The sequence below is a fragment of the Paracoccidioides brasiliensis genome (assembly GCF_000150735.1).
Source record: "Paracoccidioides brasiliensis Pb18 unplaced genomic scaffold supercont2.6, whole genome shotgun sequence".
Classification (NCBI taxonomy): Eukaryota; Fungi; Ascomycota; class Eurotiomycetes; order Onygenales; family Ajellomycetaceae; genus Paracoccidioides; species Paracoccidioides brasiliensis.
The window spans coordinates 1239731-1264312 of record NW_011371363.1 but is presented as its reverse complement, the minus strand read 5'-3'; the positions used below and the strand labels follow the sequence as shown (position 1 = coordinate 1264312).

At 45.6% G+C, this 24582-nt stretch overlaps 9 protein-coding genes across 9 annotated transcripts; 6 read left to right on the top strand and 3 right to left on the bottom strand.

Moving 5' to 3' along the window:
• Nucleotides 1-309: 309 nt before the first annotated feature.
• Nucleotides 310-1392, top strand: PADG_05465 (pantoate-beta-alanine ligase; the record flags this gene model as incomplete). Its single annotated transcript, XM_010762449.1, has 1 exon — nt 310-1392. One exon carries the CDS (start codon nt 310-312, stop codon nt 1390-1392), a length of 1083 nt encoding a protein of 360 aa, XP_010760751.1.
• Nucleotides 1393-1766: 374 nt separating this feature from the next.
• Nucleotides 1767-4097, top strand: PADG_05464 (ATP-dependent RNA helicase DBP7; the record flags this gene model as incomplete). The annotated part of the gene is made up of 1 exon (XM_010762711.1): nt 1767-4097. The coding sequence occupies one exon, from the start codon at nt 1767-1769 to the stop codon at nt 4095-4097; it is 2331 nt and encodes a 776-aa protein (XP_010761013.1).
• Nucleotides 4098-4183: 86 nt separating this feature from the next.
• On the bottom strand, nt 4184-5779 carry PADG_05463 (uncharacterized protein; the record flags this gene model as incomplete). The annotated part of the gene is made up of 2 exons (XM_010762710.1): nt 4184-5336; nt 5448-5779. 2 exons carry the CDS (start codon nt 5777-5779, stop codon nt 4184-4186), a joined length of 1485 nt encoding a protein of 494 aa, XP_010761012.1.
• Nucleotides 5780-6277: 498 nt separating this feature from the next.
• On the top strand, nt 6278-7556 carry PADG_05462 (uncharacterized protein; the record flags this gene model as incomplete). The annotated part of the gene is made up of 2 exons (XM_010762709.1): nt 6278-6881; nt 7270-7556. 2 exons carry the CDS (start codon nt 6278-6280, stop codon nt 7554-7556), a joined length of 891 nt encoding a protein of 296 aa, XP_010761011.1.
• Nucleotides 7557-8559: 1003 nt separating this feature from the next.
• Nucleotides 8560-10088, top strand: PADG_05461 (uncharacterized protein; the record flags this gene model as incomplete). The annotated part of the gene is made up of 5 exons (XM_010762448.1): nt 8560-9078; nt 9166-9186; nt 9340-9460; nt 9554-9667; nt 9754-10088. 5 exons carry the CDS (start codon nt 8560-8562, stop codon nt 10086-10088), a joined length of 1110 nt encoding a protein of 369 aa, XP_010760750.1.
• Nucleotides 10089-11159: 1071 nt separating this feature from the next.
• Nucleotides 11160-11548, bottom strand: PADG_11930 (uncharacterized protein; the record flags this gene model as incomplete). Its single annotated transcript, XM_010762849.1, has 2 exons — nt 11160-11351; nt 11375-11548. 2 exons carry the CDS (start codon nt 11546-11548, stop codon nt 11160-11162), a joined length of 366 nt encoding a protein of 121 aa, XP_010761151.1.
• Nucleotides 11549-16457: 4909 nt separating this feature from the next.
• On the top strand, nt 16458-17516 carry PADG_05458 (uncharacterized protein; the record flags this gene model as incomplete). Its single annotated transcript, XM_010762708.1, has 1 exon — nt 16458-17516. The coding sequence occupies one exon, from the start codon at nt 16458-16460 to the stop codon at nt 17514-17516; it is 1059 nt and encodes a 352-aa protein (XP_010761010.1).
• Nucleotides 17517-18647: 1131 nt separating this feature from the next.
• On the bottom strand, nt 18648-19408 carry PADG_05457 (uncharacterized protein; the record flags this gene model as incomplete). Its single annotated transcript, XM_010762447.1, has 2 exons — nt 18648-18716; nt 19292-19408. 2 exons carry the CDS (start codon nt 19406-19408, stop codon nt 18648-18650), a joined length of 186 nt encoding a protein of 61 aa, XP_010760749.1.
• A 652-nt stretch (nt 19409-20060) lies between these two features.
• Nucleotides 20061-20492, top strand: PADG_05456 (uncharacterized protein; the record flags this gene model as incomplete). The annotated part of the gene is made up of 1 exon (XM_010762446.1): nt 20061-20492. One exon carries the CDS (start codon nt 20061-20063, stop codon nt 20490-20492), a length of 432 nt encoding a protein of 143 aa, XP_010760748.1.
• Between the last annotated feature and the right edge of the window lie 4090 nt (nt 20493-24582).

Sequence of the window (24582 nt, the reverse complement as noted above, 5' to 3'; positions counted from 1 at the left end):
GCCTAAATACTGTCACAGAGTACCACACTGCCCATTTCGAAATGGTCCTTTGCATATGAAGGACTCCCTCTCCAATTAATTCATAATGTAAAATTGGAAATATATCTCCTTGGTCCTCTTTCTCCCAATGTCATTTCCTTCTTCTTTCTGGACTTCTTTCTTCAGCTGCGTGCTGCCATTCCTTAACATAACATCATCATACTACCTTCCCAACTATCGCAATGGTGTCACGTTTCCTGAGGAGATTCTCCTGTAAGTAGCTCTAGGCAGTATAGCTACTACTTCTTTCTAATAGTCGACATCGTAGCTATGCCGTCATGGTTATCCAACAACTCCAATGGTACCCCGAACACCAGAGATGCTCCCTTCTCCGTGTTCCGTGACGCACCAGCGCTCCGCCAATACAGAAAGCAACTCCTTCTTTCGAATAGAACCGTTGGTTTGGTTCCTACTATGGGTGCCTTGCATGATGGCCATCTATCTCTAATCCGCCAAGCAGCCGGTGAAAATACGGACGTGTTCGTTAGTATTTTCGTTAATCCGACCCAATTCGGGGTGAATGAGGACCTGGACAAATACCCAAGGACTTGGGAGGCAGACCTTCAGAAATTAGAAGAGCTAGACAACGAGCTGGCTCGCGCGGCTTCCCAGGCTGGGGGAATCACAGAGGCCGGTTCATCCCCAGGCCGTATCTCTGCAATTTTTGCCCCAACGAACAAAGTCATGTATCCGACGCTTCCGCCCACCTCTGAACTGGATGGATATGGTTCGTTCGTTACCATCACCCCTCTAGCAAATCTTCTAGAAGGGGCTTCCCGCCCGGTCTTTTTTCGCGGAGTGGCCACTGTCTGCATGAAGCTGTTCAACATCGTGACGCCCGATCGAGTCTACTTTGGCCAAAAGGATGTGCAACAGACGGTTGTGATCAAGCGGATGGTGAAAGATCTGCACGTTGGGACTGATGTGAGGTTAGGGCCTACGATACGGGAGGAGAGCGGTTTGGCAATGAGCTCACGAAATGTTAATCTGGGCACTAGACGACGCAGGGTTGGACTTGTCCTGTATAAAGCGCTCAAGGAAGCGGAGAAGGCATATTTGTCGGGCAAGAGGGGACGGAAAGAGATTTTAGGACCCGCAAATCAACTGATAGCGTCCATTGCTCGCGAACAGGAAGCCCTACCACCTTCTGAGCGTGCAAGATTCGAACTCGATTATATTTCGCTCTCGGATGTGGATTCACTTGAAGAATTGGAGACAGTTGATGAGTCGAAAGGCGCCGTCTTGAGCGGTGCTGTGAAGATGCTCCCGATAGAGAGCCCCCAACCTGGCGAAGATTGTGGAAAGACTGGTGGTGATATCCCGGTGAGGTTAATTGATAATATCATCATTTAACGACTGTTTAGCGATCTCGGATGCATTATTTCGGGCGCCTATTATCGCATATTTACGAACTAGACTGCTCCATATTTGCCTATTTGTGGAATTTAGGGTGACAGTTTACATTGAAGTTATTGAATAATGCAAGCTTTTGTCAGATGTATTTTTCTGCATTCTTCTTTCACTCGTAGAACTTCTTGAATAAAACTAGCGCGAGGGCCAGGGGTTGAACTCTTCACTCTTGGCGTGTTTGTTGATTAGTCAAACTTTGGAAAAACTCAACCTGGAAATATTTTGATATATTTCAACATTTTCTTTTGGTGGACGGGAGATGCAATAAGTAAATCCCCATGCACGACGGAGCATTTTAGCGTCCACTATCCGTCACCATGGCGGACGATGGCATGCTCCTTAACTTCAGCTTGGGAGACGGTATCATAAACACCCAGCAGAAATACAAGGGCGGCACATGGAAGGACCGCCTCTCTGTAAAGAAAATCGCACTCCACAGACAAAACAAATCCAATTCTGAAGATCGGGATAATGCCAGACAGAAGGGTGGGCCAGGGAATCCAAATAGAGTTGAAATAATATCCCCTCGGCCATCGAAACGGCAGAGGGTGGATGGCGATTTTAAGCTGTCGAATCGCACCGGAGGGCAAGTTACTGCTCCTAACACCGGCAGCAGTAATACAAAACAGAATCAAGCTCGCAAGAACCAGAATCAGCCGCGCGAAATTATATCGTCCCTTTTTTCATTTAACCCCACCCCCACCTCTGCCGTTGAACCACCGAAACCAGAAAGAGAGTCCGATGAACCCTCCAAGCCATCCAACGCGCCCCTTATCGACGGAATCGACACGTTCACGTCGCTGGGGTTATCGCCTACACTCGCAGCGCATCTTATGACAAAACTAGAGCTCAAAGCTCCAACCGCAGTTCAGAAGAGTGCCATATCACAGTTGCTGAAGGAGGAATGCGATGCATTTATACAGGCGCAGACTGGGTCGGGGAAAACGTTGGCATATCTACTTCCCTTGGTTCAGCGACTGATCAACTTATCAAAGACCAATGGCAAAGCTTTTGGGCGGGGTGGTGGGGAGGAGGATAATAATGCTGTACATAGGGACTCCGGACTTTTTGCTATTATCTTGGCTCCTACGAGAGAGTTATGCAAACAAATATCAGTCGTGCTGGAACAGTTACTGCGGTGCGCGCATTGGATTGTTGCGGGCACGGTTATTGGTGGAGAGAAAAAAAAGTCCGAGAAGGCGAGGTTGAGGAAGGGGTTGAATATCCTTGTCGCTACGCCTGGCCGGTTGGCGGACCATTTGGAAAACACGAAGGTGTTGAATGTGAGTAACGTCAGGTGGCTGGTCCTTGACGAGGGTGATAGGCTTATGGATTTGGGATTTGAGGAAGAGATTCAAGGAATTGTGAAGAAGTTAGATGAGAGGCAAAAATCAAATGGTATCCTTGGCTTGCCTACCAAGAGAGTTACGATATTGTGTTCGGCAACTTTGAAGATGAATGTTCAGAGGCTGGGAGAGATAAGTCTCAAGGACGCTGTACATGTTCAGGCTGATCCAGATGATGAAAGCAATGAGGCAACGGCGAAGAATAACGCTAATAACTCTGAGTTTTCCGTACCCGCCCAGCTTAAACAGTCTTATTCTGTGGTAGCTGCAAAACTACGGCTCGTTACTCTGGCAGCATTAATGAAACGGACATTTGCTAGGAAAGGGTCTGTTATGAAAGCGATAGTGTTCGTTTCATGTGCAGACTCTGTGGACTTCCATTTCGAGGTTTTCTCCAGGCAAGATTCAGAAAATAAAAACGAGGGAGAAAAGGAGGGCCTCATTGTTGCGGAAACCTCATTTACTACCAATTTAGCATCTCATGTCACGATTGCCAAAGCAACAGCTTTCTCCAACCCTACTAATCCAGTTACGATATACAGACTCCATGGTTCTCTTCCCCAACATGTCAGAACCTCAACTCTCACATCATTTGCCCGCCAAAGCGAAGCGGCCGTGCTCATATGCACCGATGTCGCAGCTCGTGGCCTTGACCTTCCAAATGTCGATTTTGTTATCGAATATGATCCCGCCTTTAGTGCAGACGATCACCTCCACCGTATTGGCAGAACTGCACGACTCGGACGAGATGGTCGCGCTCTTATATTCCTGCTTCCCGGCAACGAAGAAAAATACGTCGAAATTTTGAAAAGTGGCTATCGGGATGGTGGCGCTAACATTTGCCGTACCGACGCTAACGAGACATTGAAACGTGGCTTTGGAGGAAATACCGAAATGGCGAGCAAGGGTTGGGAAGCGAAGGCAACCGAATGGCAGCTTGACATCGAGCGCTGGGCACTTGAGAATCCTGCCATTCTCGAGATGGCCAGACGAGCATATCAGTCTCATATCCGAGCTTATGCCACGCACATTGCGGGTGAACGAGATATGTTTAACATCAAGGATCTGCATTTAGGCCACTTAGCAAAGAGCTTTGCGCTACGTGACAGACCCGCTAAGATCAATGTTCCTGGTCTTCGACCGGGTATAGATGATACGAAGAAGGAATTCAAGGCCGATAGAAAACACACTAGAGATGGTGCCCAAGATGATAGCAGCGCAGTCATCTCTGATGGAGCGCGTAAAATGCGGGCAAAGTTGAAGGAGCATATGGTGGGCGCTAGTGAATTTAATATTGCGTAAATATATCCAGGGTCAGTGTTGTTAGTATATATCTCTAGTCTTCTTTTGTGTTAAAAAGAGATGAGAAATAAAAATATTTTTCACGATCAATAAATGTCCCACAATGATATTTTGCCATCCTTAGATCCCGCCCCAAGCCAATGGGTAGATTGTGCCTTTTGGCTTCGCTGTTCCTTTATTGCTGCGAGTGATCCAACTGGAGTGACTCTATTAAGTGCCATCGTTCGTGGCTTTGTGTCTGTATCCGAATTCGGGGCATCAGCAGCTGGTCCCATCGCGTCCACCTTATTTGGTTCATCAGAATAACCAGGGCTCTTCCTTCCGGTATTAGCATTATCATTGTCATTCATTTTATTCTCATTAGCAAGGTCCGCGAAATCAACGGCATAACAACCTTCCTTATGCCACTTCAAAACAGCCAACTCCTTCATACTCTTACACGAGTAGACTCGAATTCTGCAATCCCATCCAGCCGTTGCGAATATTTTCCCATCGTTGCGTATTCGTAGACCCTGCTGACCTGCATGTTTCGTATTTAGCACTTTAAGCGGACTTTTAGAAGCGGTGATGGGATGTTTGGCGATAATTTCGTCAGCAGATGATGAGAGGAAGAACATATCATGTTCGTTTCTTCCTGGGGGCGATAGGGAAAGAGAGAGTATTGGTTGAGAATGTGGATGATTTATGTATATTCTCTCCCAGGTGAACGATGACTGATTGATGGTCAGGCTCTCCAAAGATTCCAGTGACTTTTTGGTGTGCACCATAACACGGCCATCTTCATAACCGGAAATCAGGCATAGATTTCCTTGAGGACATCTGAACAGTTCAACGGCCATCACCATTCCTGTGTTTATTGATGGATCCGGAGAGATGGTCGACACGCGCTTCTCAGAAGGCAGGTGGAACACATCTATACCGCCAGTATTCAGCGCATTGGGTACGGCTAGAAAGAATATATGCTGCGGTTTTGAATTTTCTTCTATAGGCACACAGTCAACACTTGCGCTTTGCCGACAACCGAGTGATTTGGTATCGGATGCCAAACGTTTGTCCGGAAATATGCGGCACAGTGCAAAAGCACAGAAATTCAGTGCGTTAACAGGTAGAGAATGAAGCATCCAGGGTTCATTTCGTGGATGAACGCTCTTCGATTCATCTACAGGTAGCTCTTTACTCAAAGATTCTTCATCAGCAAGATTTAATCGCCAAACGCGAAACTTGTGATCTCGACCATGCCTACAGCCACATGTTAGAACCAGATGATAAAATATATGTAAAGAACGCCATCGTAAACATAAAGGGAGAAATGACTAGGCACATTTTAACGAAGAAATAAGAGGCACATACGTAAATACCCATCTCTCATTTCCACCTTCTTGCCCCTGTCCAGCTTCATCTTGCTCTGAGTTAACGACGACACCTTGAAGCCCTAGAACAGCAGATCCATGTGCTTTCCAAGAGGCAACTGCGCGTTTTGTACTCATATCCCACACAACTATCCAGCCATCCGCATCGCCAGATATAAGTCTTGAGTTTCTGCTATAAAAGCGCAAGGCATGTATCGATGATGCATGACCGCGAAGAATATATACCGGGGTCGCAGGCGGAAGCTTGTCAGCTACTTGTCCAGACTGATCGGCTAAGGCAAAAGGACTTGGGGATGCAGAAGGTGTCCCCATGTTGGATAAGTGGTATACAGGTTATTCTGTAGAAGACGGTAAAACAATTTTGATAAGTGATTGCGCATGTTGAAGTTGGATGCGATCTTATCTTATCAGATCAAATGGTGAGGTCGAAAATAAGCGCCCCGCACTAAACTAGTTAACTAAACCGTATGAGGAACCGTTAACTAAACTTGAATTCAGAGAACTGTGAACAAGGACTCCCACACAAGACGACAACCAGCTATATAATACAATCCCATTAACAAATAGAGTAGCGATACCCCGCTTGTTACGTTCATCTAGTTGTCATTCAACGGTCCATCCAGCCAGAAGAAGGGAACAAAGACGAACTAGATCCCATCAGGATACTAAAACTGGATGCGGTATCCCCGGATGCGCTGATATAGGCCAGCTTCGGACCCATCTTCTATATATTTGTTGGTTTCATATTCGCTACCAAGGTTTCATACAATTTATAATCTATACCCCAAGCGCTATCACGCATATATATTCATGGCTTCACAGCAACCTTCTCAGTTTCCTCCGCCATCTAGGGCGACATGGCGGCCCTTATTTCAATCCCATATTTCAAAGCTGGTTTCACCAGAGTTCTCTTTGTCAACTGTACATAGAGACAGCAGCGGCGTTATACACCCCCGTGTGCGCACATGCATCTTCCGTGGCTTTTGGACAGAGCTACGCTTGGGAGAAGCCGCCAAACACCAGCTTCTAGAGGATGGAAACACTTCTAATGAGCGTGGAATAAACCCAAATACTTACGAAAGTGATCTTTTGACCTTTACCACCGATGTCAGGATGGAAAAGATTGCTCAGATATTCTCATCCTCAGATGGAAGCCGTAGTGGTGTTGAAAGTGGAGGTGGTGGGAGAGTTGAGGCAGTCTTTTGGATCAAAGATGTGATGACGCAGTGGAGAATTAAGGGTCGGGCATTTATCGTTGGCGGTGATGACGATGACCCAGACGAACTGAAGGCCCGAGAAGACATTTGGCCGTGGGTACGACGACGAGAAGATAGCGTGGATGAAGATACGAAGAGATGGAGTTGGGATAAGGAGATCACGGCACATTTTGCGAATTTGAGTCCAACGATGAGAGGTATGATTAAGATGATTTCTTCCGCCTAGTTTTCTTTATTTCACCTCTTTCCGGCATCATGGACATATGTTACAGCCAATTGTTTGTTCTTCATGCACTATGCCATAATGCTAAGCAAAAAAAGAACCTGGTTATGAGGATGGCAACCCTGTCTCTGACCCCTATCCCTATTTTCTTCTACTCTTGTTGGAACAAAAGATCAAAGGAAAATAGATACTCTCATCTCCTCAGATATCCTACCCCAATTTCCATTCCTTCTTCCTAAAATCGCACCGATTGTGCAGCTGTTTCTTTTTGCTTTTCCCCTTTAAAGGGAAAAACAAAACCGGATATGCATAAGCAACTAACCTTCTCCCGTATTGACAAAAATAATTATGTTTCTGTATAGGCTCTTTCAAAAATCCGCCACCTGGGACTCCAATGTCAGAACTACCAGCAAATCCATTGCTCAAGCTAGGTCAAATGGTGGATGACCTTCACGACCCTATAGCAAGAGCAAATTTCCGTGTTATCGTCATTGTACCCGAAGAGGTTGAAAAGGTCGATTTAAATTCTCCAGAGGAAGCAAAGAGGGTTCAGTGGACTTTAACCCAACTGAAGGCAGAGATAGACGCTAATGTGCCTAGTCCCGGTTACAAATATGGAACTTGGAAGGCTATCGATCTTTGGCCTTGATGGAAGTGATGGCCCTTTGCTTGATAGAAGCACGAAGGTCAGATGTTCGAGCTCTTTGAAAGCATCTGTGAGAATTGAGAAAGAGAGGAAGGTATCCGATTCATCTGAGCTACATAACCCCTATTCTTATACTTCTGCTTTTTGTGTGGGAGATGTCTGCCTCTACTCGTCGTCATCTCATTCACCACAATACCAGTCACCTCCAGGATTTCAGAATAATGTATTCTCCTAAGCCACGCATCAAAACCCTCATTATTGTGCTTTTGGTTTTCCTTTTCTTCTTTGTTAAGCCCTAGAAGGATTCACTTATATACAACACAACACTGTCATAATTTCATTATATCTCTGTCAAGTTACTATCCTGCATACTCTCTAAGCTCTGTTACTTACCCTCTCTGAACCAAGAATTTCAAGATCAGAGGAAACAATGGACATATATCCCTTTGCTTTCCCACCTTTCTTGTTCTCTGTATCACACAGCAAACAAGCAGCAAGCGAACTTCAAATTCGCATCTGCACAGAAGCCATTATCACATTCAACAACAGCCAATACCCTCATGAACAAAGCCTTGTTCCTTTCTCCTTATCTCTTATTCTTTCATTTTCAATCTCATGACACTCTCTTTTCACACTCTCACGCACCAAAATCATAGCGGATGCAGGCATCTTGTGTCATTCTTCCACCTGTTGTATTTTCATTTTCCCTTTTCCATTAACGCCTTCAATATCTCCAACTTGAGGTAGTTTATCGGGAGCGCAAGACCATATCAGGCGTCTTTCGCCCAGATTTTCTTCGTCGTCTTTTCAGAAGTCGTGAAGGCCAAGAAGGAATCCCTTATATCAAGGTAAATCCATAGAAGAGACTGTTGCTTTACCTTTACCACGCACCGTACCCCTTTCGAAATTTACCTTATTTTCACCCTCCCACCCTCCAAATCCCAAATGACCCCTTTCCCTATACAGAAATTTCAAAAGTCCATCCAAACGCTCAGAGACCAAAACGATGTGGAATTATAGTGACTCCGAACCAGAAGACGACAGTACGATGACCCGTCGATGTTCGTATTGTGGTCGCTTTGGAAGTAGGGACAACATTGTTGAGGAGACCGGTCTCTGTTTCAAATGCCATGACACCGTGCATCCATCTTCAAAGGTCAAATCTACTTTTCTCTCAGGCAGAAATGGCAGCGATGGCCCGAGCAGGGTAGCAGCAGCAGTTATGGCGGAAATTGCAGCGGTGGAAGTCGATGACGGTTCCAGCTCTCTTGGAAGTATTACTTCCATCCACTCAGATCAAGATGATGACGAGGATAATGAGAATGAGGATGGAGATGAAAATGAAAGCGAAAATGAAAATCAGAAATCAAACGATCAGAAACCCAGTGGCAGCCGTAGCAATGACTTTAGCCATACCGAAGGAGAATCTGAAATTTGCGCACGGTGCTGGCAAAACCCTTCAACAAAGATTTTGTACAATACCCCCATCTGCCATGGCTGCTATCAGATTGCACAGGAGAAGAGGGTGAGGCTCCTGTGTTTCCTCTCCTGTGGTTCGTGTTGCCTAGTTCATACATTAACTGACAACATATGTCGTTTTCAAAACAAATAGCAAAATGCCAAAGGGACAAAGGTGAGAACAGATATAACATTCCATCAATCTCAGCTTCTTCTTCTTCCTCTTTATTTGCCTTAATCCTCCTCCTCTAACTCAACACAACCTCCGCCACAAAGCATGCAATATTTAATGAAGAAATACGCTGCTGAAATCTCTCCTAATTGCCAGAGACGCTTCCAACCGCCAACTCCCCACCTCCAGCCAGGCAAAAGGCTGACACGGGTTTGTGACTCGTGTCGGCAAAAAAGAAAGCGGTGCCAGCACCGCCGGGTGGTCGACGAAAATGACCGTGAGTATAATCATTTTCATATTCATCCATTCATCTTTTTCAGACATCATGTCAAGGCACGATCAAGGGTTTGCTGACTAAATGGGAATGTAGCGGAGGCTGACTTCCGCCGGAAACGGTCACAGAAGGAGCGTCTATCGGCTCCGACAAGAAATCGCGAGGGGAGGAGTACCAGCTCCTTCTCCCTGATCGAAGTCAAGGACACGGGTATGTACTTTGAATTTCCGTGCATATATCTTCCTGATATGCTCCCCGGACCTCTTTGATCTCTAACTATGTTGATATATATATAGTTGTTGTGTCAGAAACGGAGCAAGAGCCGGCGGTTACTCCCCGTACCGGCACCGGCACCGTCACCGCCAGTGGAGACACAACGACGGCTGCCGCAGCGCCTCATCCCGCAACAGCCGTGAATAATAAAGGCTATTCGACCACCAATCTGCGGCGGGCAATAGAGGAGTCTGTCCACGCCGTGTTCTCCCGGGAGATGGACCGGCTGGTACAGATGGCGGAGAGTAAGCTGGCAGACGCTGCCAGTGCTCTTGACGATGTCAAGGTGCACATGACGGCGTGGCTGGAGCATGCGAGGAAGGGTGTGTATATTTTCTGTATGAGATGGGCGGGGTGAATGTGTTTGGGAGAGAGCTAACATCGCCTTTTGTTTGTTTTAGACCGGGAGTAGGTTTAGTCTGGTTGGATGGTGCCTTTGGTTTTCACCTTCTCCCAGGTTTTGCTTGTTTGGTTTCGTGTGTTGTGTAGTGGTTTCGCGTTGGGTGAAATAGGGGGCAGAGGGAGTTTGGCAAACTTTGTATAGATTTTCAATTTTACAAAGGGTTTCCTTTCCCTCTACGTCTCCCGTTGCCACCAAAGATGTCTGAAACATCACGAGATTATGTGGATTAGCGTCATACTGGTCTCCCAGAGATGTGTGGTGGATGACAAGACACAACCAAGAAGCATTTCTCTCCACCAAGGGGTCGGTCGCCGGGGTTGATAAATGATGATGGTCGAAGGTTTCTAGGAACATATCGGACTTCTTAACAGAAGACTTGAGCCAAACCCGGACACCACCTTCATTATTGCTTGCCATATAGCAAAGTGTTCTCTCCGGATTTGATTTAACACATAAGGGTTACAGAATAGACTATTGATATTTCTCGGCTCGAAACCAACACGTTAGAAATAGAATTTCTTTCTATTTGAATAACGATCAGCAGAGCATCCTGGGGAATATCGTTTCAAGTGCAGATCGATGTCTTGCCTTGCATTTCTTGTGAAGGGACGCCCTGCAGATATAGTAGCCTTCAAATTGGTATGTAACTCAGTGCAGCCTACCTGACAGCCTATATTATCGCAGTCAAGACTTAAAATGTTTCAAAATAACCCCTTATGATGATGAGTTCGGGTTTGAACAACGACAGCAGAAAGTTGGACAGTCACCCAACTTCCAGTCAGATCAGTCGGTACCAACGTTCTGTACCTAGGTACCTATCTCATTCCCGCTTCGGGTAGAAGCCCTTGTACTCCTATCCCTGACACCAACCTAACCTGTCGTATTGGAAAAATTGAGGGATTAAGAATGCTTGTACCAGACAAATATTCTGACATATATGCAAGAGAAATATGGTTGTTGATCATCATTTGTACACTGCACAGCTTTCTATCGAAACTACCAGTAAGCAGTGTTAACCCCTTTTATTTATTTATGATTTCTTTCATCCAGCATCCCATGCACGTCTAGCTTTTGCCCCTTCTCCTGCTCCATCTTCCGCTGAACAAAAGGACCCAACTTATCTCGCTCCGCATTGCGGAGCAGATCCAACCGATCATCCAGATTCGTACCAGCCCCAAAATACATCTCATCTATGAAGTTCCAATATATATCATCAAACTAGATCCGCAACCAAATAAAACCAGGCGCCAATGAGTATAAGCTTCCAATAAAGCATGGCGAGAGTTATTGGTGCCATTTACTGATGCGCCATTTCCAATGTGGCTATGTCGATGCTGGGGTTCAGCATCAAAGGCCTCTTGTTCTCTGGTGATGACTCCCTCAAGATGGTCACACCGTAATTCACCGTCAATCATAATCCATGACAATATAAGGACAGGCAGCACATCATCCCTTCCCCCATATTTTAGGAATGGGAATTGCAGGCTAGCTGCCGGAGATGTACTTCATGACTGCCATCTCATCATTGATCTTTTCCCTGAGAAGAAAAGATCTCCGCCAACTCTGAGAATCGGACAATGTTGTCCTTTATCGAATTTCACGCGGACACACCGATTGTAGGAACCCCTGGAAACATCATGGGCCTCTATGACATATTCTGCTGCAAAGTCGCCTCACAGGCTTCATTGCAAGGGTTTCTGGAGCACATGTCTCCAAGCTCTCTTCCCCCAGATGAAGAAGAGGGTATCACTTTGGTTTGCAGGCTAAATCGTCGAAATCGAAGGTGATGAGAGCTTTTTGACAACGCAGGACAACGAATATGCTTGAGCGAGCGATTGACCGGTCTCACAAAGCTTCGAATGTAAATGCCTAAGATTAAGATAGTCAGTCGTTACGTTGATAACATGAAGATCTGTAGAAAGATTATACTTCTTGAGAGGATCAAGTTCTTCACTCTCATCCGCGTCTCTGCGCGCTCAGGTTTGAAAGGGCTCTTGGGAGTTCATGGCCTGACACCTCTATCAATAAAAGTGAAAATGGTATACTTTATATGAGAATCACTGTTTTATTGTGAAAATTTTGGACTTTTGCATAGAATTTCAGTGTGTTTTTCAGATTTGATAACATGAGCTATTTCATGAAAAAAAGGGCCTCAGTATAGCTATTATCTGAGGTTTGAAATCTTCATATTTCACCTCCATGTCCATATCTGATATGGTTTGGTGATGAAATTAAATATTTTGTAGAAGTATTTTTAATGTGCGTCCTCATTCGTACACAACGTACTTTTGATTGTTTTGGTGTTTTCATCGATTTGGTGTGGCGCGCCCATACAAGGTGTGGGTTTTAAAAGCAAGGGGAACCATTCGGACTTGTATTTCTCAGGCCATCCACTTATCCTGAAACCCAATACCCCGCTAAGCACATGGTGAAGTCGCTGGCAATTGTAGTAATAGCTGAACAACTAAATGAAATTGTGATATGTGTTGACTCGAATCTGAGGAGTTGTGTCTAGAAAATGATCTGAAAATTGAGCTATCGATCAAAAACTGTTCCTTGAACCAAACCCTGCTCGAACTGCCTAAATTTGCAACTGGTGGCTACCACTGGTTCTTAAATTTTGACATCATTGAACTGAGCACAGAGCACAAAGCGGGAAAAAAAGGGGGAATGCTTGTTAAACATTTCAATATCTGATATAAATATCAGGCATGTAATACGGAGGACTTCCCATGGCAGACTGCGAGGTTCAGAAGGATGATAATAACCAAGTTACAAAGCGGATATCCGCAGCTTAGGAATCATGCATTTTGAGCAGCGTGTGTCTTCTTCCTCCAGTTACTGAATCCAGGGTTGTTGTGGGATCTACTAATACTGTAACTATTCTACGAATGCCGTCATTTTTCGGCTTCGATTATTCCTTCCACGACCCTAGTCCTGGCTTCTTACGAGGCAGCACTAACAACCCTCCAGAGTTATTGACAAGACAGACAGGTATTGATAATAAGAGGATTGGGGGCACATAACTAGGTGAAGATGTGGGGTTCAACCTGGAATAACAAGCAAGGATCCCAGCTCTGCCTCCATGAGATCCCTGCGCTGACCAGGAAAAGGAGATTTTGAACACGAAGAAGCTGGAGAATCAAGGTCAACTTTCCCTTGTCAAGATGCCATCCCCGTCAAACGTGGTCGCGTCGGTCCCCATGCATCATCTATACGACTTCGTCATTGAAGGAGGGGTTAATGATGATACATAAAGCTGGGGCTGGTGTTTCGAAGAGTCGGGTTACAACCCTCTTTCGGTTTTTCTTTATTTCTGTATTCGTTTTGTAGAGAGAGGAGAAGAAAATGGATCTTAGTATTCCGAGTAAGTGCATGCATGGATCCGTTTGGTTTATGAAGACCGTCTTCAAGAAGCAAAAAATATAAAGTGAATTGAGTGGATCACTTACCACTTTTTTTTTTTCTCTTTTGATTATAGCGAGGATCCATTGAAAGATATTTTTTTCTGTTGATAGCTACTTTCCAAGGTTGATATTGAGGTTGTGAAGAAAAAAGATCCACTACGGAACATTCTTCGGTTGTCTCGCTTCCCTCCAAACCAGTTGTTTGCAAGATGAGATGAGGGGCACATGTCGTCTGCCTGTAGTATTATTGTTGTTATCAGTTACGATATGAAAGCAACTTACAACGAAACAGTATACATTCCTTGATATTGACTTTTGAATTTCGTGGAGAGGGGTCTGCGAGTGGTTCCCTGTTTCTTGAGCACCAAGCAGACGAAAAGGCAGTGCGAGATGAGGATCACGGAGAACGTAGAGGTGGAGAGGGGGAGGCGAATCGCGAGACGTCAAAAAAAAAAAAAAAAAAAAAAAACGTCAAAATATCCATGCTTCTCATACAGCCAAGATATTGTAGGATGATATCGGGATCCCCTTTCTACGCATTTTCAACGGCGCCATGCGCATCGTAAGTTAACTAATGAAGCAGTCAGACGGAGTCTTTGGTATTAGTCAGTGCAGGCCAAGTTGACAACGAAATCATCTGCACGGAGCCCTGGGGGTTGGTCTCTTTGCCTGTTCAATGTCTCCTTGTTTTATAGGGTCATCAAGGCCGTTTCGGATGATGATGCGTCTTGCGCTTGGGGGTTGTCGTGCACGCGCAGTGACGAGTCGAGTCAAAGTTTGATAAACTATCAGTCACGGAAGATTATGATGGTGGCAGCTAGATGGTTTACGACATGGATCCTTTATCCGCACCAAGTTGGCAGCGCGCGCACAGGAATAATACTTGTAAATTGATTGCAGGACTATGATCTGCGATCCACAGCAAAAGCAAAGATTGTCTACTTCGATTTTCCTGCCATGCACATACTTTTCCTTTTCCTGCAGGATTTTTTTTAAGGATGACCAGAATCATCAATCTTTGACGGGATAAACTGGTCTGGATGGCTGACTGAATCATCGAGGAGTGGGACTCCTTTCGTAGAGGCCCTGCGAATGGTCGGGGATCCCTCTGTTTCCCTTCACTCACCGCCTGAATTTTGAGACTGTTGTTATCTTCGTCATGATGCCTGCTTCAACAAACTTGGTTCATATTGCTGCAGAATTCTGCAGCACTAAGACGAAGATTGTTCAATCATGATGATGATGACGACGATGATGATGATGTCGCCTGTGTGTGGAGGATGTGTGAATGGATGAATGTTTATGTTTTTGGGCCGGAGCTTGTCTGTCTTGAGGATTCAATGGAATGTGTTATTACAGGGTGTATGAAATAGGTAGAAGAGGATTTTCGCAAACGGTATTTTTGTGCCATATATCTCCAATATATCCCGTGGTTGGACATTGCTGTTTGAGTATTGCCCCTTCAAATGTCCAAGTACCTTGATCCGTTGCCACGTTCCCAGTTGAGCTGAATGTAATTAACAAGTCCGCTGCAGAACAAAATAGAACATAATAAAACAAGTCAGTTTCTCAGCTTGTCAGAATTGAGTGTGTATCGTACTCGTCAGATGGAACAAGCTGGGACGAGAACTAAAATTACAACCCTTAGCCACAACTAATCCTCGACTCCTTTTGCTGGAAATCGCTGGTCGCTGCCACACACCGTTCTTCGCCCGCTCAATCCAGAACAGCAAGGAGTGTTGTAAACCCCAACCCCTTACCTGCAGCTTGCACCGGCTTTGCTATCCTATCTCCGGGGGACCCCTAACAGCGCTCTAACGCCAAACTAAGCCAGATAGCACCTCCTAGTCCTGTGCTGCTGGCCAGGACTAGGGTCCTCCGTGACAGGGTGTGGTATTGTCATGATTGCCCCGAAACGGCAAAACCTGGTGCAGTTGCCAGACGCTTAGCGGAGAGAGATACTGTACTGTACTGTCCTGTCCTGTTAATGACACCTCCAATACGGAGAGTACGTACCTTTCGTGCGCATGTGAAGTGACGGAAGGTTCGGTTAGAGACAGTACAACGCTGTACAGAACATCCGTACGGCTACCGGACACTTCGATTAGCACCACGCGGATCCTGTCATTTCTGCGGGAGACGGAGCGAGTGATAGCCACGGGGCCCGCCGACGCCTAGAGGTTATGGGGTGAAGGATGATGGGGGGAGGAAGAAGTGGGGGGGGGAGGGGGGAAGAGACAGTGGGGGGGGTCTGGGTCTGGAGCAGGCAGAAGGCCCCCAAGGGCTAGCGAGTGGAACCACTTGCATTGTTCGTATTGGGGAGTCTCGGCTTGGCCTGCTAATAATATTATTATTATGCGATTAATGCCCTGGCTGCAGTAGGCTGGATCGTCTAACCATCACCTGTTCATCCACCAGCATCCATTATTCATACCACTATCTCTCTCTCTCTCTCTCTCTCTCTCTCTCTCTCTCTCTCTCTCTCTCTCTCTCTCTCTCTCTCTCTCTCTCTCTCTCGTCCATCTCTTACATCCTCGTAACCTTCCACGAGTATTGCTACCACATTGCATACGGATACATAGCAGGTGGAAATCCTGCTCGTTTTATATCCATCACTCTGGGATCAGTCAACCTGCTCTATCCGTGACCTCTCAACCTCGACTTTGTTCGGCCCTTTTCCCTCATGTCCTCCAAGAGAAGAACCATATCTCTTGACTGAAAAGTCTGCATTGAAACCGCCTAATCCTCCCCTTTCTCCTCGTTGCTCATTCTTCTCAGACCGCCTTATGACCAAGAAATATCATCTATTTATATGTTTATATTATTTCCATGAGTTTATGAACCACGACTCCAGAACCCGATTATAGTCACTCTAGTTCGGCTTCTCTCTGTTGTATATCATCACAGTCGAATCATCATGGGTGGGCGTACGGATGAGGCGCTCCAATGCTTCACATACATCTCAGACAATGTTCCATTCTGGGTAGCTCGAGTCACTGATCTGGCCGCACACACAAAGGCAAAACATGCGGAATTCTCTGCTGAATACGCTAGGCTTACCTCCTCGAGTGATGGGGAAGCCCCCAAGCCTCGACGGAGAAAGAACAGCTCAATCCATACGATTCGGCTAGATAACGTGCAACCTTTAGTGGACTTTGTCCCATATACCGAGGAAAAGGAAAAGGAAACAGAAATTGAGAAGGACATGCAAAAAGAGAAAGGAAATAAGCAAAATACCAAGGAGGACTATATGGATCCAGTCACCCTATTGAAAATGTCTAAACACTACACGTTTGATGGAAACCAGCGGAAACGGAATTTCGACACCTCCAAATCCGTAGGTACCGACCGCATTGTCCGACCCCGCCACTTGGTCGTCGTCCACTATGATTCTGAAACGCAAACCTCCCTGGAAAAGCTGGTAAGGGACATAGGCGGCGCCCGGAACAACATTCGCAAGGGCCGCATGAGTCAGATGATGAAGACCGGATTCGGTCTGAAGTTTTACGATCCTGCCAAGGGAAAGTCTGGAATCAGTCGCAAATTCCTGGACCCGTCAATGAAATATTCGTCAATGCCGAGCAAGGAGTCCGCTTTCGATGTTGTGGATAAGCAATTGGAAATGGCACAGTCGCTGTGCGAATTGGCTGCACATCAATTCCTGCGATGTGGAGATTGTGAGATGGAGTTGGAGAAGACGAAGAGTCAGTTCTCGACTGTGCTAACACTGACTAAGGCGGAGATGGAGCGGTTGGAGAAGGAGACTGAGATGGATGAGGAAGATTCACTTGAGGAGGAAGCTGAGGAGAGCAGGCTGGAGGATACGATAGTGGCATCCACTCCGATGAACGCGGCGAAGGATGTAGAGAAACCATCTCCCGGCATCATTGCTACCATTGAAGTCGATGACGGCTCGTCCATATCCTCCGTTTCGATCGACATAACTGCCTTTCGGTCGAATCGGCGCGGAAAGTAACGTTTCTGGAAAGCTCTTCGATACGAACCGTTTATTCCGCGCACGTACAATATATACCTGGGTATTTACGACCTACCTATCTATATAATTGCCATTCCTTCGAAATTATCCTTCTTTCATTTTCAGGCATATATTCCTCCTCCTCCTCCACCACCACCACCACCACCACCACTACACACGCATCTACTTGATCCAAATATCTCACCAACCCTCTACTCGAACTGTGATATCCATTCCTTCGTTGCCTGTTTGCCCTTGCCCTTGCCACTGCAATGCGAAACCAAACGAAAGTAAAAATCATACTGGCAAAATCCCCTTCATATGTTATTGACATGTTGCCTCGCTCATTGTTTCAGATTTTCTTTGTCTAATGGGGATTTATATTTTTCGAAGGGTGGGAAACATGGGTACTGGCCAACCAGTTTTCTTGTCCTCGATGATAGTGTCCCTCTGTCCCCTCATTTTTTCTTTCTTTTTTCTTCTTCTTTTTTTTTTGAAACTGTTCCTCTTGGTCTGGATCTAGCATGGGAGGTTTTTTTTTTTTATTTTTTTTATATCTCATTGGCATGGCGTCTCTGTTTTTATTTATTTCTTGTTCATATTTATTGCAATATCTGCTCGCTGCTTTTCCTCTTTTCTTCATGAGGGTCATCGTCATCGTCAACGTTTTTCCCATCTCAACTCCTCTTCATTTCGCATCAGACCGAAGGAAGAGTAGATAAAGCACTAAATACCCACCATATCTACCAACCCCGTACACATAAAACCAAGGAACCCTACTTTTTCATGTTAAAGCCAGCAAGCGTTGTCTTCTACGGATTTTGTTTTTCTGAAGTCTACATATAACTTTCTTTTATCGTTTTCATACATATTCTTACATATATACAAACAGGGAACAAGTATTCGAGCATTATTCTTGGTTTTTATGTTTCATTCTATATCCATTCTCGCAACTCATTTCAACGTTTGTTTCCTCTTTTACTCTCCCATGCGCAAACTCGAAATCAGCCTCTGACAAGTTCCTGTCTTCCGTCATCGGGGAAAAACATAAACTTTCCTACCTTCTTGGGAATAATGAATGACGTTGTTTACCTTTGCCTCCTTTAACATGATTTATAACAAGCGAGGCTTTTAATACCATTGAACGAACAACCAGTAGCCGAAGAGGCCATGCTCTGTGCCACGTGAGAAAAAACGTCTCTGTTCGAGCACGAAATACATTGGTGTAAAATTTTTTAATTGGGAATGCGAAATAGTTAACGTTAGTCAACCCTGGATCCCCTGGATCCCTGAAGCTGCTGGAGACAATATATGTTGCGAATTTGGTGGTAACATTGTTCCGCTGATAGAGTTTTCTGGGGGATTTTTTTTTTTTTTTTTTTTTTTTTTTTTTTTTTGGGGGGGGGGTGGTTTGATAGCGCTGACGAAGGTCGTTGGTTTTGCCATTTTCGGCTTGGGTCTGTCTGCAGTGGCTTGAAACCTCTCGTTCAGTGGGAGGATAGTTGATTCGTTGTTGGATCCCTTGGAACGGAAACGATTTTGCTGAGAATAGTACGGAGCAGATGATGAAGAAGATGGAGTCCTGGAACAATCTCCTCGGTAAATCCAAGAAATTTATTAAAGTAAAATAAGATATTCCATTTGTTTACCCCCCTCTAATGAAGTCGAAACACACGAGAGAGTTCCCCTCTTGGGTTCGCACGGAGATGTACCAATGATTATTATCCCCGTAGGATTCGCTAATGATGATTTCTCCTCCATTTTGTGGTTTTTACCTTGTTCTCTGTATCAGCACCATTACTCCGATCAGCGCAAGCTTTAGGTAAGGGGTTGGGGTTTACACCCCCGCTGGCTCCCTTGCGGCCAGAAAGTTCTTTGACATCGGCCTCCATTGCTGGGCCCGTCAACATACTACGAAAACTAACATTGTGTCTAAAGCTGGACGTTCTGCAAGAGAGACAGGCTTGGATGAACAACTCATCAATGGAGCATACACAGCAGGGCTGAAACTTAGCGGCCATCATGAAATTTTGAATTTGATGGAAAGGATCTCACGCACAACTGAGGGGACTCTGCCTGATGATAGAAAGAAGAAAAAAAAAAAAAAAAAGACTTGTTTTATCTGCCAAACACGCGCGCCTCTTTTTAAACTCCGCAGCCAGGTGTCCATTAGATAGTTAACTTAACGTGCGAGTGCGGTAGCAAGAGATAATCCCGGCAAACCAGTCCAAGGTCTCCCTCCACCCACGGGTATCTGGTAGTTAAACTTTGGTTAATGGATGACGCTTCACGAGAGGGAGAGCAAGGCTTTGCGGTTTATCTTCAGCCAACCCCTGAGTGCATGACTGCATGTGTTGCTTCCCCGGGTGGCTCCAGATGTCTCCTTGATTTATTTCGTGGTTACCATGTGGTGATGATAGTTAAAATCATCCGCCAATCATCATCATTATTATTAGAAATCCCAATTCTTCTCCATCTGTCGTTAACACGATGCAAGGTTTCCATCATTTTTCTTTCTTTCTTTCTTTCTTTCTTTCTTTCGCAATGATCGCCATAAATTTGGATTTTGGAAACCTACTCGTCGATCTTCTCACCACACGCAGGACGGGACGGAGAGATTTGGCAGATCATGAAGTGATTGGGTTTATTGTTTCCGAAACCAATCCCTTCTTGGCTTGGGAAAAAGGAAACTTATCAAGATATTGTCCGATCGGGGAGCTCGCCGCTCGCGGGAGATATCCCATATATAATATCCCAGGGCAATACACGGAGCTGCAAAATGACTGCTATGTGTATGCAGCAACATATGCATGTAACTTGTACGAATTCAGCCCGATGCTGAATGGTGACAGTGTCACTGATAGACATTTAAATGTTGGGGCTTGGGACTTTGATAATCGAATCTCCCTACAAGATGCGTGTCATGAGGGGAATCACTCTGAAGAGGCTGATAACACAGAAGCAAATTTCTCATAAGCGGATTATCAGATCTTCCACGGATATCTCTCCGTTGATATCTGCCCGGCTGGCTGCGGGCGGAAAGCATAACGGGGTACAAACGAGGAGGAACCCTGACATCTGGTCCAGTTTGGCGCGGCGAAGAGTCAACGAGAGCGCGCTTTTCAATATCAAAACCGGCAGTCCGTGCTGAGTACTAATAGACTAAGTTGGGAGAATAAATTAAACAAGTGGTTTTCTGGAATATTTCATTCCCTTGTACGAAGAAATTCGTGAGGCTATCGTCATCTCTAATTGCATAGGTATGTATCCTTAAAATATGCGGAATAGCTGTGAAAAATAATATATCAATGTTATCATCCACCCCTTTTCCGGCTGACTCGGGATATGAGAGAATCTCGGGGTTTGCAACTTCCAAGGTCTGGACAGGGTAACTAACTAAGTAACTTATGTAATGAACGTGGCTTCAATTTCAATCTCTATCCTCAAAACTCCACTGTCCTGAATGATTACTCTGGATTCAAGAACAGATCGCAGCATTCTTCGAGCAGATGAGTACTGTGAGACTTTAATTCCCACTATGCTTTCCATTTCCATGTCCGATTCGGGTGGAATTTGGATATTTTTCTGGAGTTGATTCTGCAGATTGAGAGGTCTGAAATATAACAGTTAAACAGCCTCGATCCTTTTGACGCAAGAATGAACGAACCACTCAGAATGCCAAGGGGGCGGCGAATAAAGTATGCCAAATATTCAGCTACCAGTAAATAACAGCCACTCATCGCCTCGGGCCTGAAGAGGTATTACGCATACCTTACATACCGAGCCTGTATTATGTGGTATAATATATTTCCCCGCGCCTCAATGTCAAACCTTCGACACGTTTCATGGGTCCCAACCTCCCCGTCCGTAACTACCGGAAGGCCCCATCCACCCGCATTTAGCGTCGGGCAGAGCCAAATGGAAGCAGCAGCAGCAAGCAGCAGCAGCAGCAGCAGCAGCAGCAGCAGCGTGGAACGACAGTCACGAGGGTGCAACAACCTTGGAAAATTGAGTTAAGGTTAGAAATGGAGCAGTTGGTTGTTGACTGCTATAGTTTTGTAGGATATGTCTCGATTTGTTTATCTCATTTCGGATTAGGATCGCCTGCACCCACCCGTATTAATAATGCCTTCAGTACATGCTCTGAAAACAGTGGCTGAATTAGTTACCTTGTCAGATCTCTATTCTGCGCCTCTTCAGGCTGCCGCCCAATGTGCCATGTGTCTCCTGTGATCAGAACAGACCAGCAACAAGGCCCGCCCGCAACACCGTGATCTTCAGCCCTGCCAGGAACGTAGTTGTCGCTGCAGAGTGAGATCGCAGGTCTTTTTGCTGCTGCTTCTCATTCCTTATCCCTTTGAATTTTTCTTGTCGGGCAACTGTCCCGGCACAGAGAAGCCATTCATTGGAAGAGCATGAGAGCAATCGCTCAATCACGCAACCGGATATTCGCGCATGTTGCAAACACGAACATGAAATTTGGGTCAACCGGGTGGGTTATGCATGAATTGTCCTGCACATTTAATTTGATCTTTGCTTCCGTTCCCAAACCGGCAGCAGATCAATCTTCATCCCATGAGACGCGGACGGTGGGCTAGCAGGGATACGGGAAACAGTCTTGAGAAGCTGATATGCCCATCCAATTTCGTCGGTTTGACGAATTTTGGAGTTGACAATGCAGAAGAAGAAATTTTCATGGAGGCAGAGATCGCTCTCTGAAAGAACTGGAACTGTAGATATTCGCGGAAATGGAGGCTGTGGGTCACGTTGCTTCATATGGAAGTCTGTTATCCATAACCAGTTATTCCTGCCACGGGAGTTTTCAAGTGTGGAGAAGGAAGAAAGTGGTGGACACGATCCTTTTGGCTGCCATCCATGATCTCTTACAAACACTCGTGACTCGCAAAGGTAGCCATTCCGTGCCCAAGAGCCGTCTGCATACGCCCGCCATTGCCAGACTGACGACGCAATCTCACTGAGTTGGCCAGGCAGCGAGAGATTTCAGCGAGAGCTTTTGAGGTCGTGCTCTTCAGCACCCCTGAACGAATTGAAGTCAAGCTGGAGAGTAGTTATCTGATTACAGATGCCTCCCCTACCGAGCCTCGACAATAATGACGCCACGTATTCGGGGTTCTAGTCTCCCGCTGGGTTTCATCTGAATCGTCCATGACTTTCTAGCATCGGCAACTCAGCCAAGAACTTCCCTAGAAACATTGAACAGAACTTCTGGATTTGCGTTGCCATCACATGTGGTTTTGTTATCCTTTCCACCTCCCATGTTGTACCCTCAGTCGGGATTGGCATTAAAAGACCCTGGATATAGGATTCAATCGGCGGTGGTGTATCTCCAAGGCTTCTTCTCTGACTGGTTAAGACCCAAATGGAAATCCAGTCATCAAGCAATATCAATATCCCAGCTCCAATATACCACCATTTCCTTCGGGGACTTTGTCATCTCTTTCCATGATATTTGATTACTGGAACTCGTGGGGCTGATTATCTTTGCTTCAGGCCGAGATGATGATGTTTACCGACGCCAGCTAATTTGATATGCAAGCCCAATTGAGCTTTCACTACGCCATTCTCTATTATTAAGCTTGCATCTTATCCGGTGTATGTTCGGTATACATCGGGGATGCATCTCATTGACTTTGTCCTGGTCTTGTGCTCTTTCATGTCACATTTAAGTGCGTCACAACGACGGCCAAAATTATTGGAGGTGCATACACCTGCACAAAAGAACACACTGGGCCCGAAGTTGTGGCGGTAACTCTAAAGGGGACAGATCGCTGCATGGTCATGAAATGCGGCACAGTCGAGGCCTCTCAGGAAGCATATCATGATGGTTGTGCAGGCAACCTGAACATATGGTTCAAACAAAGCAATGTTCCGACTGGCCGAAGTTAAATATTAAAGGGTACGCGTATATCATTGATCGATGCTGCTCTTGTTCACCGCCTTCCATTTGTTTACTTCGCTCGCAATTGTGCTCAAGGCGATGTTTGCGGTTGCTATCATGCAATCCAAGATTGCCTAGCAATCAATGACCCCGTACAAGAATGATGCTACGGACTCGAATCGCTAGGTGAGAGGGGGCAACGTCATTGCCTCTTATAACCAATGCCTTAGCTGCAGATAAGTTTGCCATCAACTAAAGCACTGCAGAGAATCCCAGTTATACACATCCTGCGTTTTTCGTTAAGCAAAAGAGAATTCTCCAAGGCTTCCGCCAACCCTCCCAGCAGTTCAAGTATCGCCAGGGGGGGGGGGAGGGAATTTAACCTCAGTCCTGCTCGTATTCAAACAGCATTTGGAAAGTCTACCTATCCTCGTGCTATAGAGGATGAAGTCTCTAAAGTTTGGAGAATCCTGTAGAGAGTCTGGCGATTCATTAATTTAGGACTGAAACAGATCAGGTCAGATGTTATGACAACTGGCGGAAACGCCCACTCGAAACTTAACAAAGAAACGAGGGCAAAACCCTATCTTTCCCATCCAAATGTATGAGGAATTTTAATCAAGAACAAGTGAGCTGACAATGAAGTTGTACCTAGGTAGCGTTTGTTTCCTAGTCTATGGAAAAGGAGTCGCAAAACCATGCATTTTGCACTCCTCATTTTACTAATTCTTTCCTTTCTTCGTGTTCTACACCAATGATACCAGCAGAAGTTGTTCCTCCTCTTCAACCATAACAGAGACGGTCATAGGATTCTTCTCTTAACCTGTTCATGTCTCATGAAATGGAGCGTTGCATATGGACTCGCCTAATTATTTCCCATGTGATTGGCCTCCGTTCGGTTCGCAGGAATCGAGCATACAATCAACCTCAGCTCGCCTGTGGAGGAAATGTCCCCAATCATTCATGGAGTCTTTCCCCAAGCGTGCAGGATGCGTCAACGTGGTCAGAAATGGGTTGTCGCAAGGATGTGGGGCCATGGCATTTTGTGGGATTAGTAGCCTGATTCGAACGCGAACTCATTCTTCCTGTCTCGAAGACCCCATATGCCACGATTGTTTCCGTCTTCTTCATGACAAGACATATATATCCGGCCGAGATAGCCTAGAT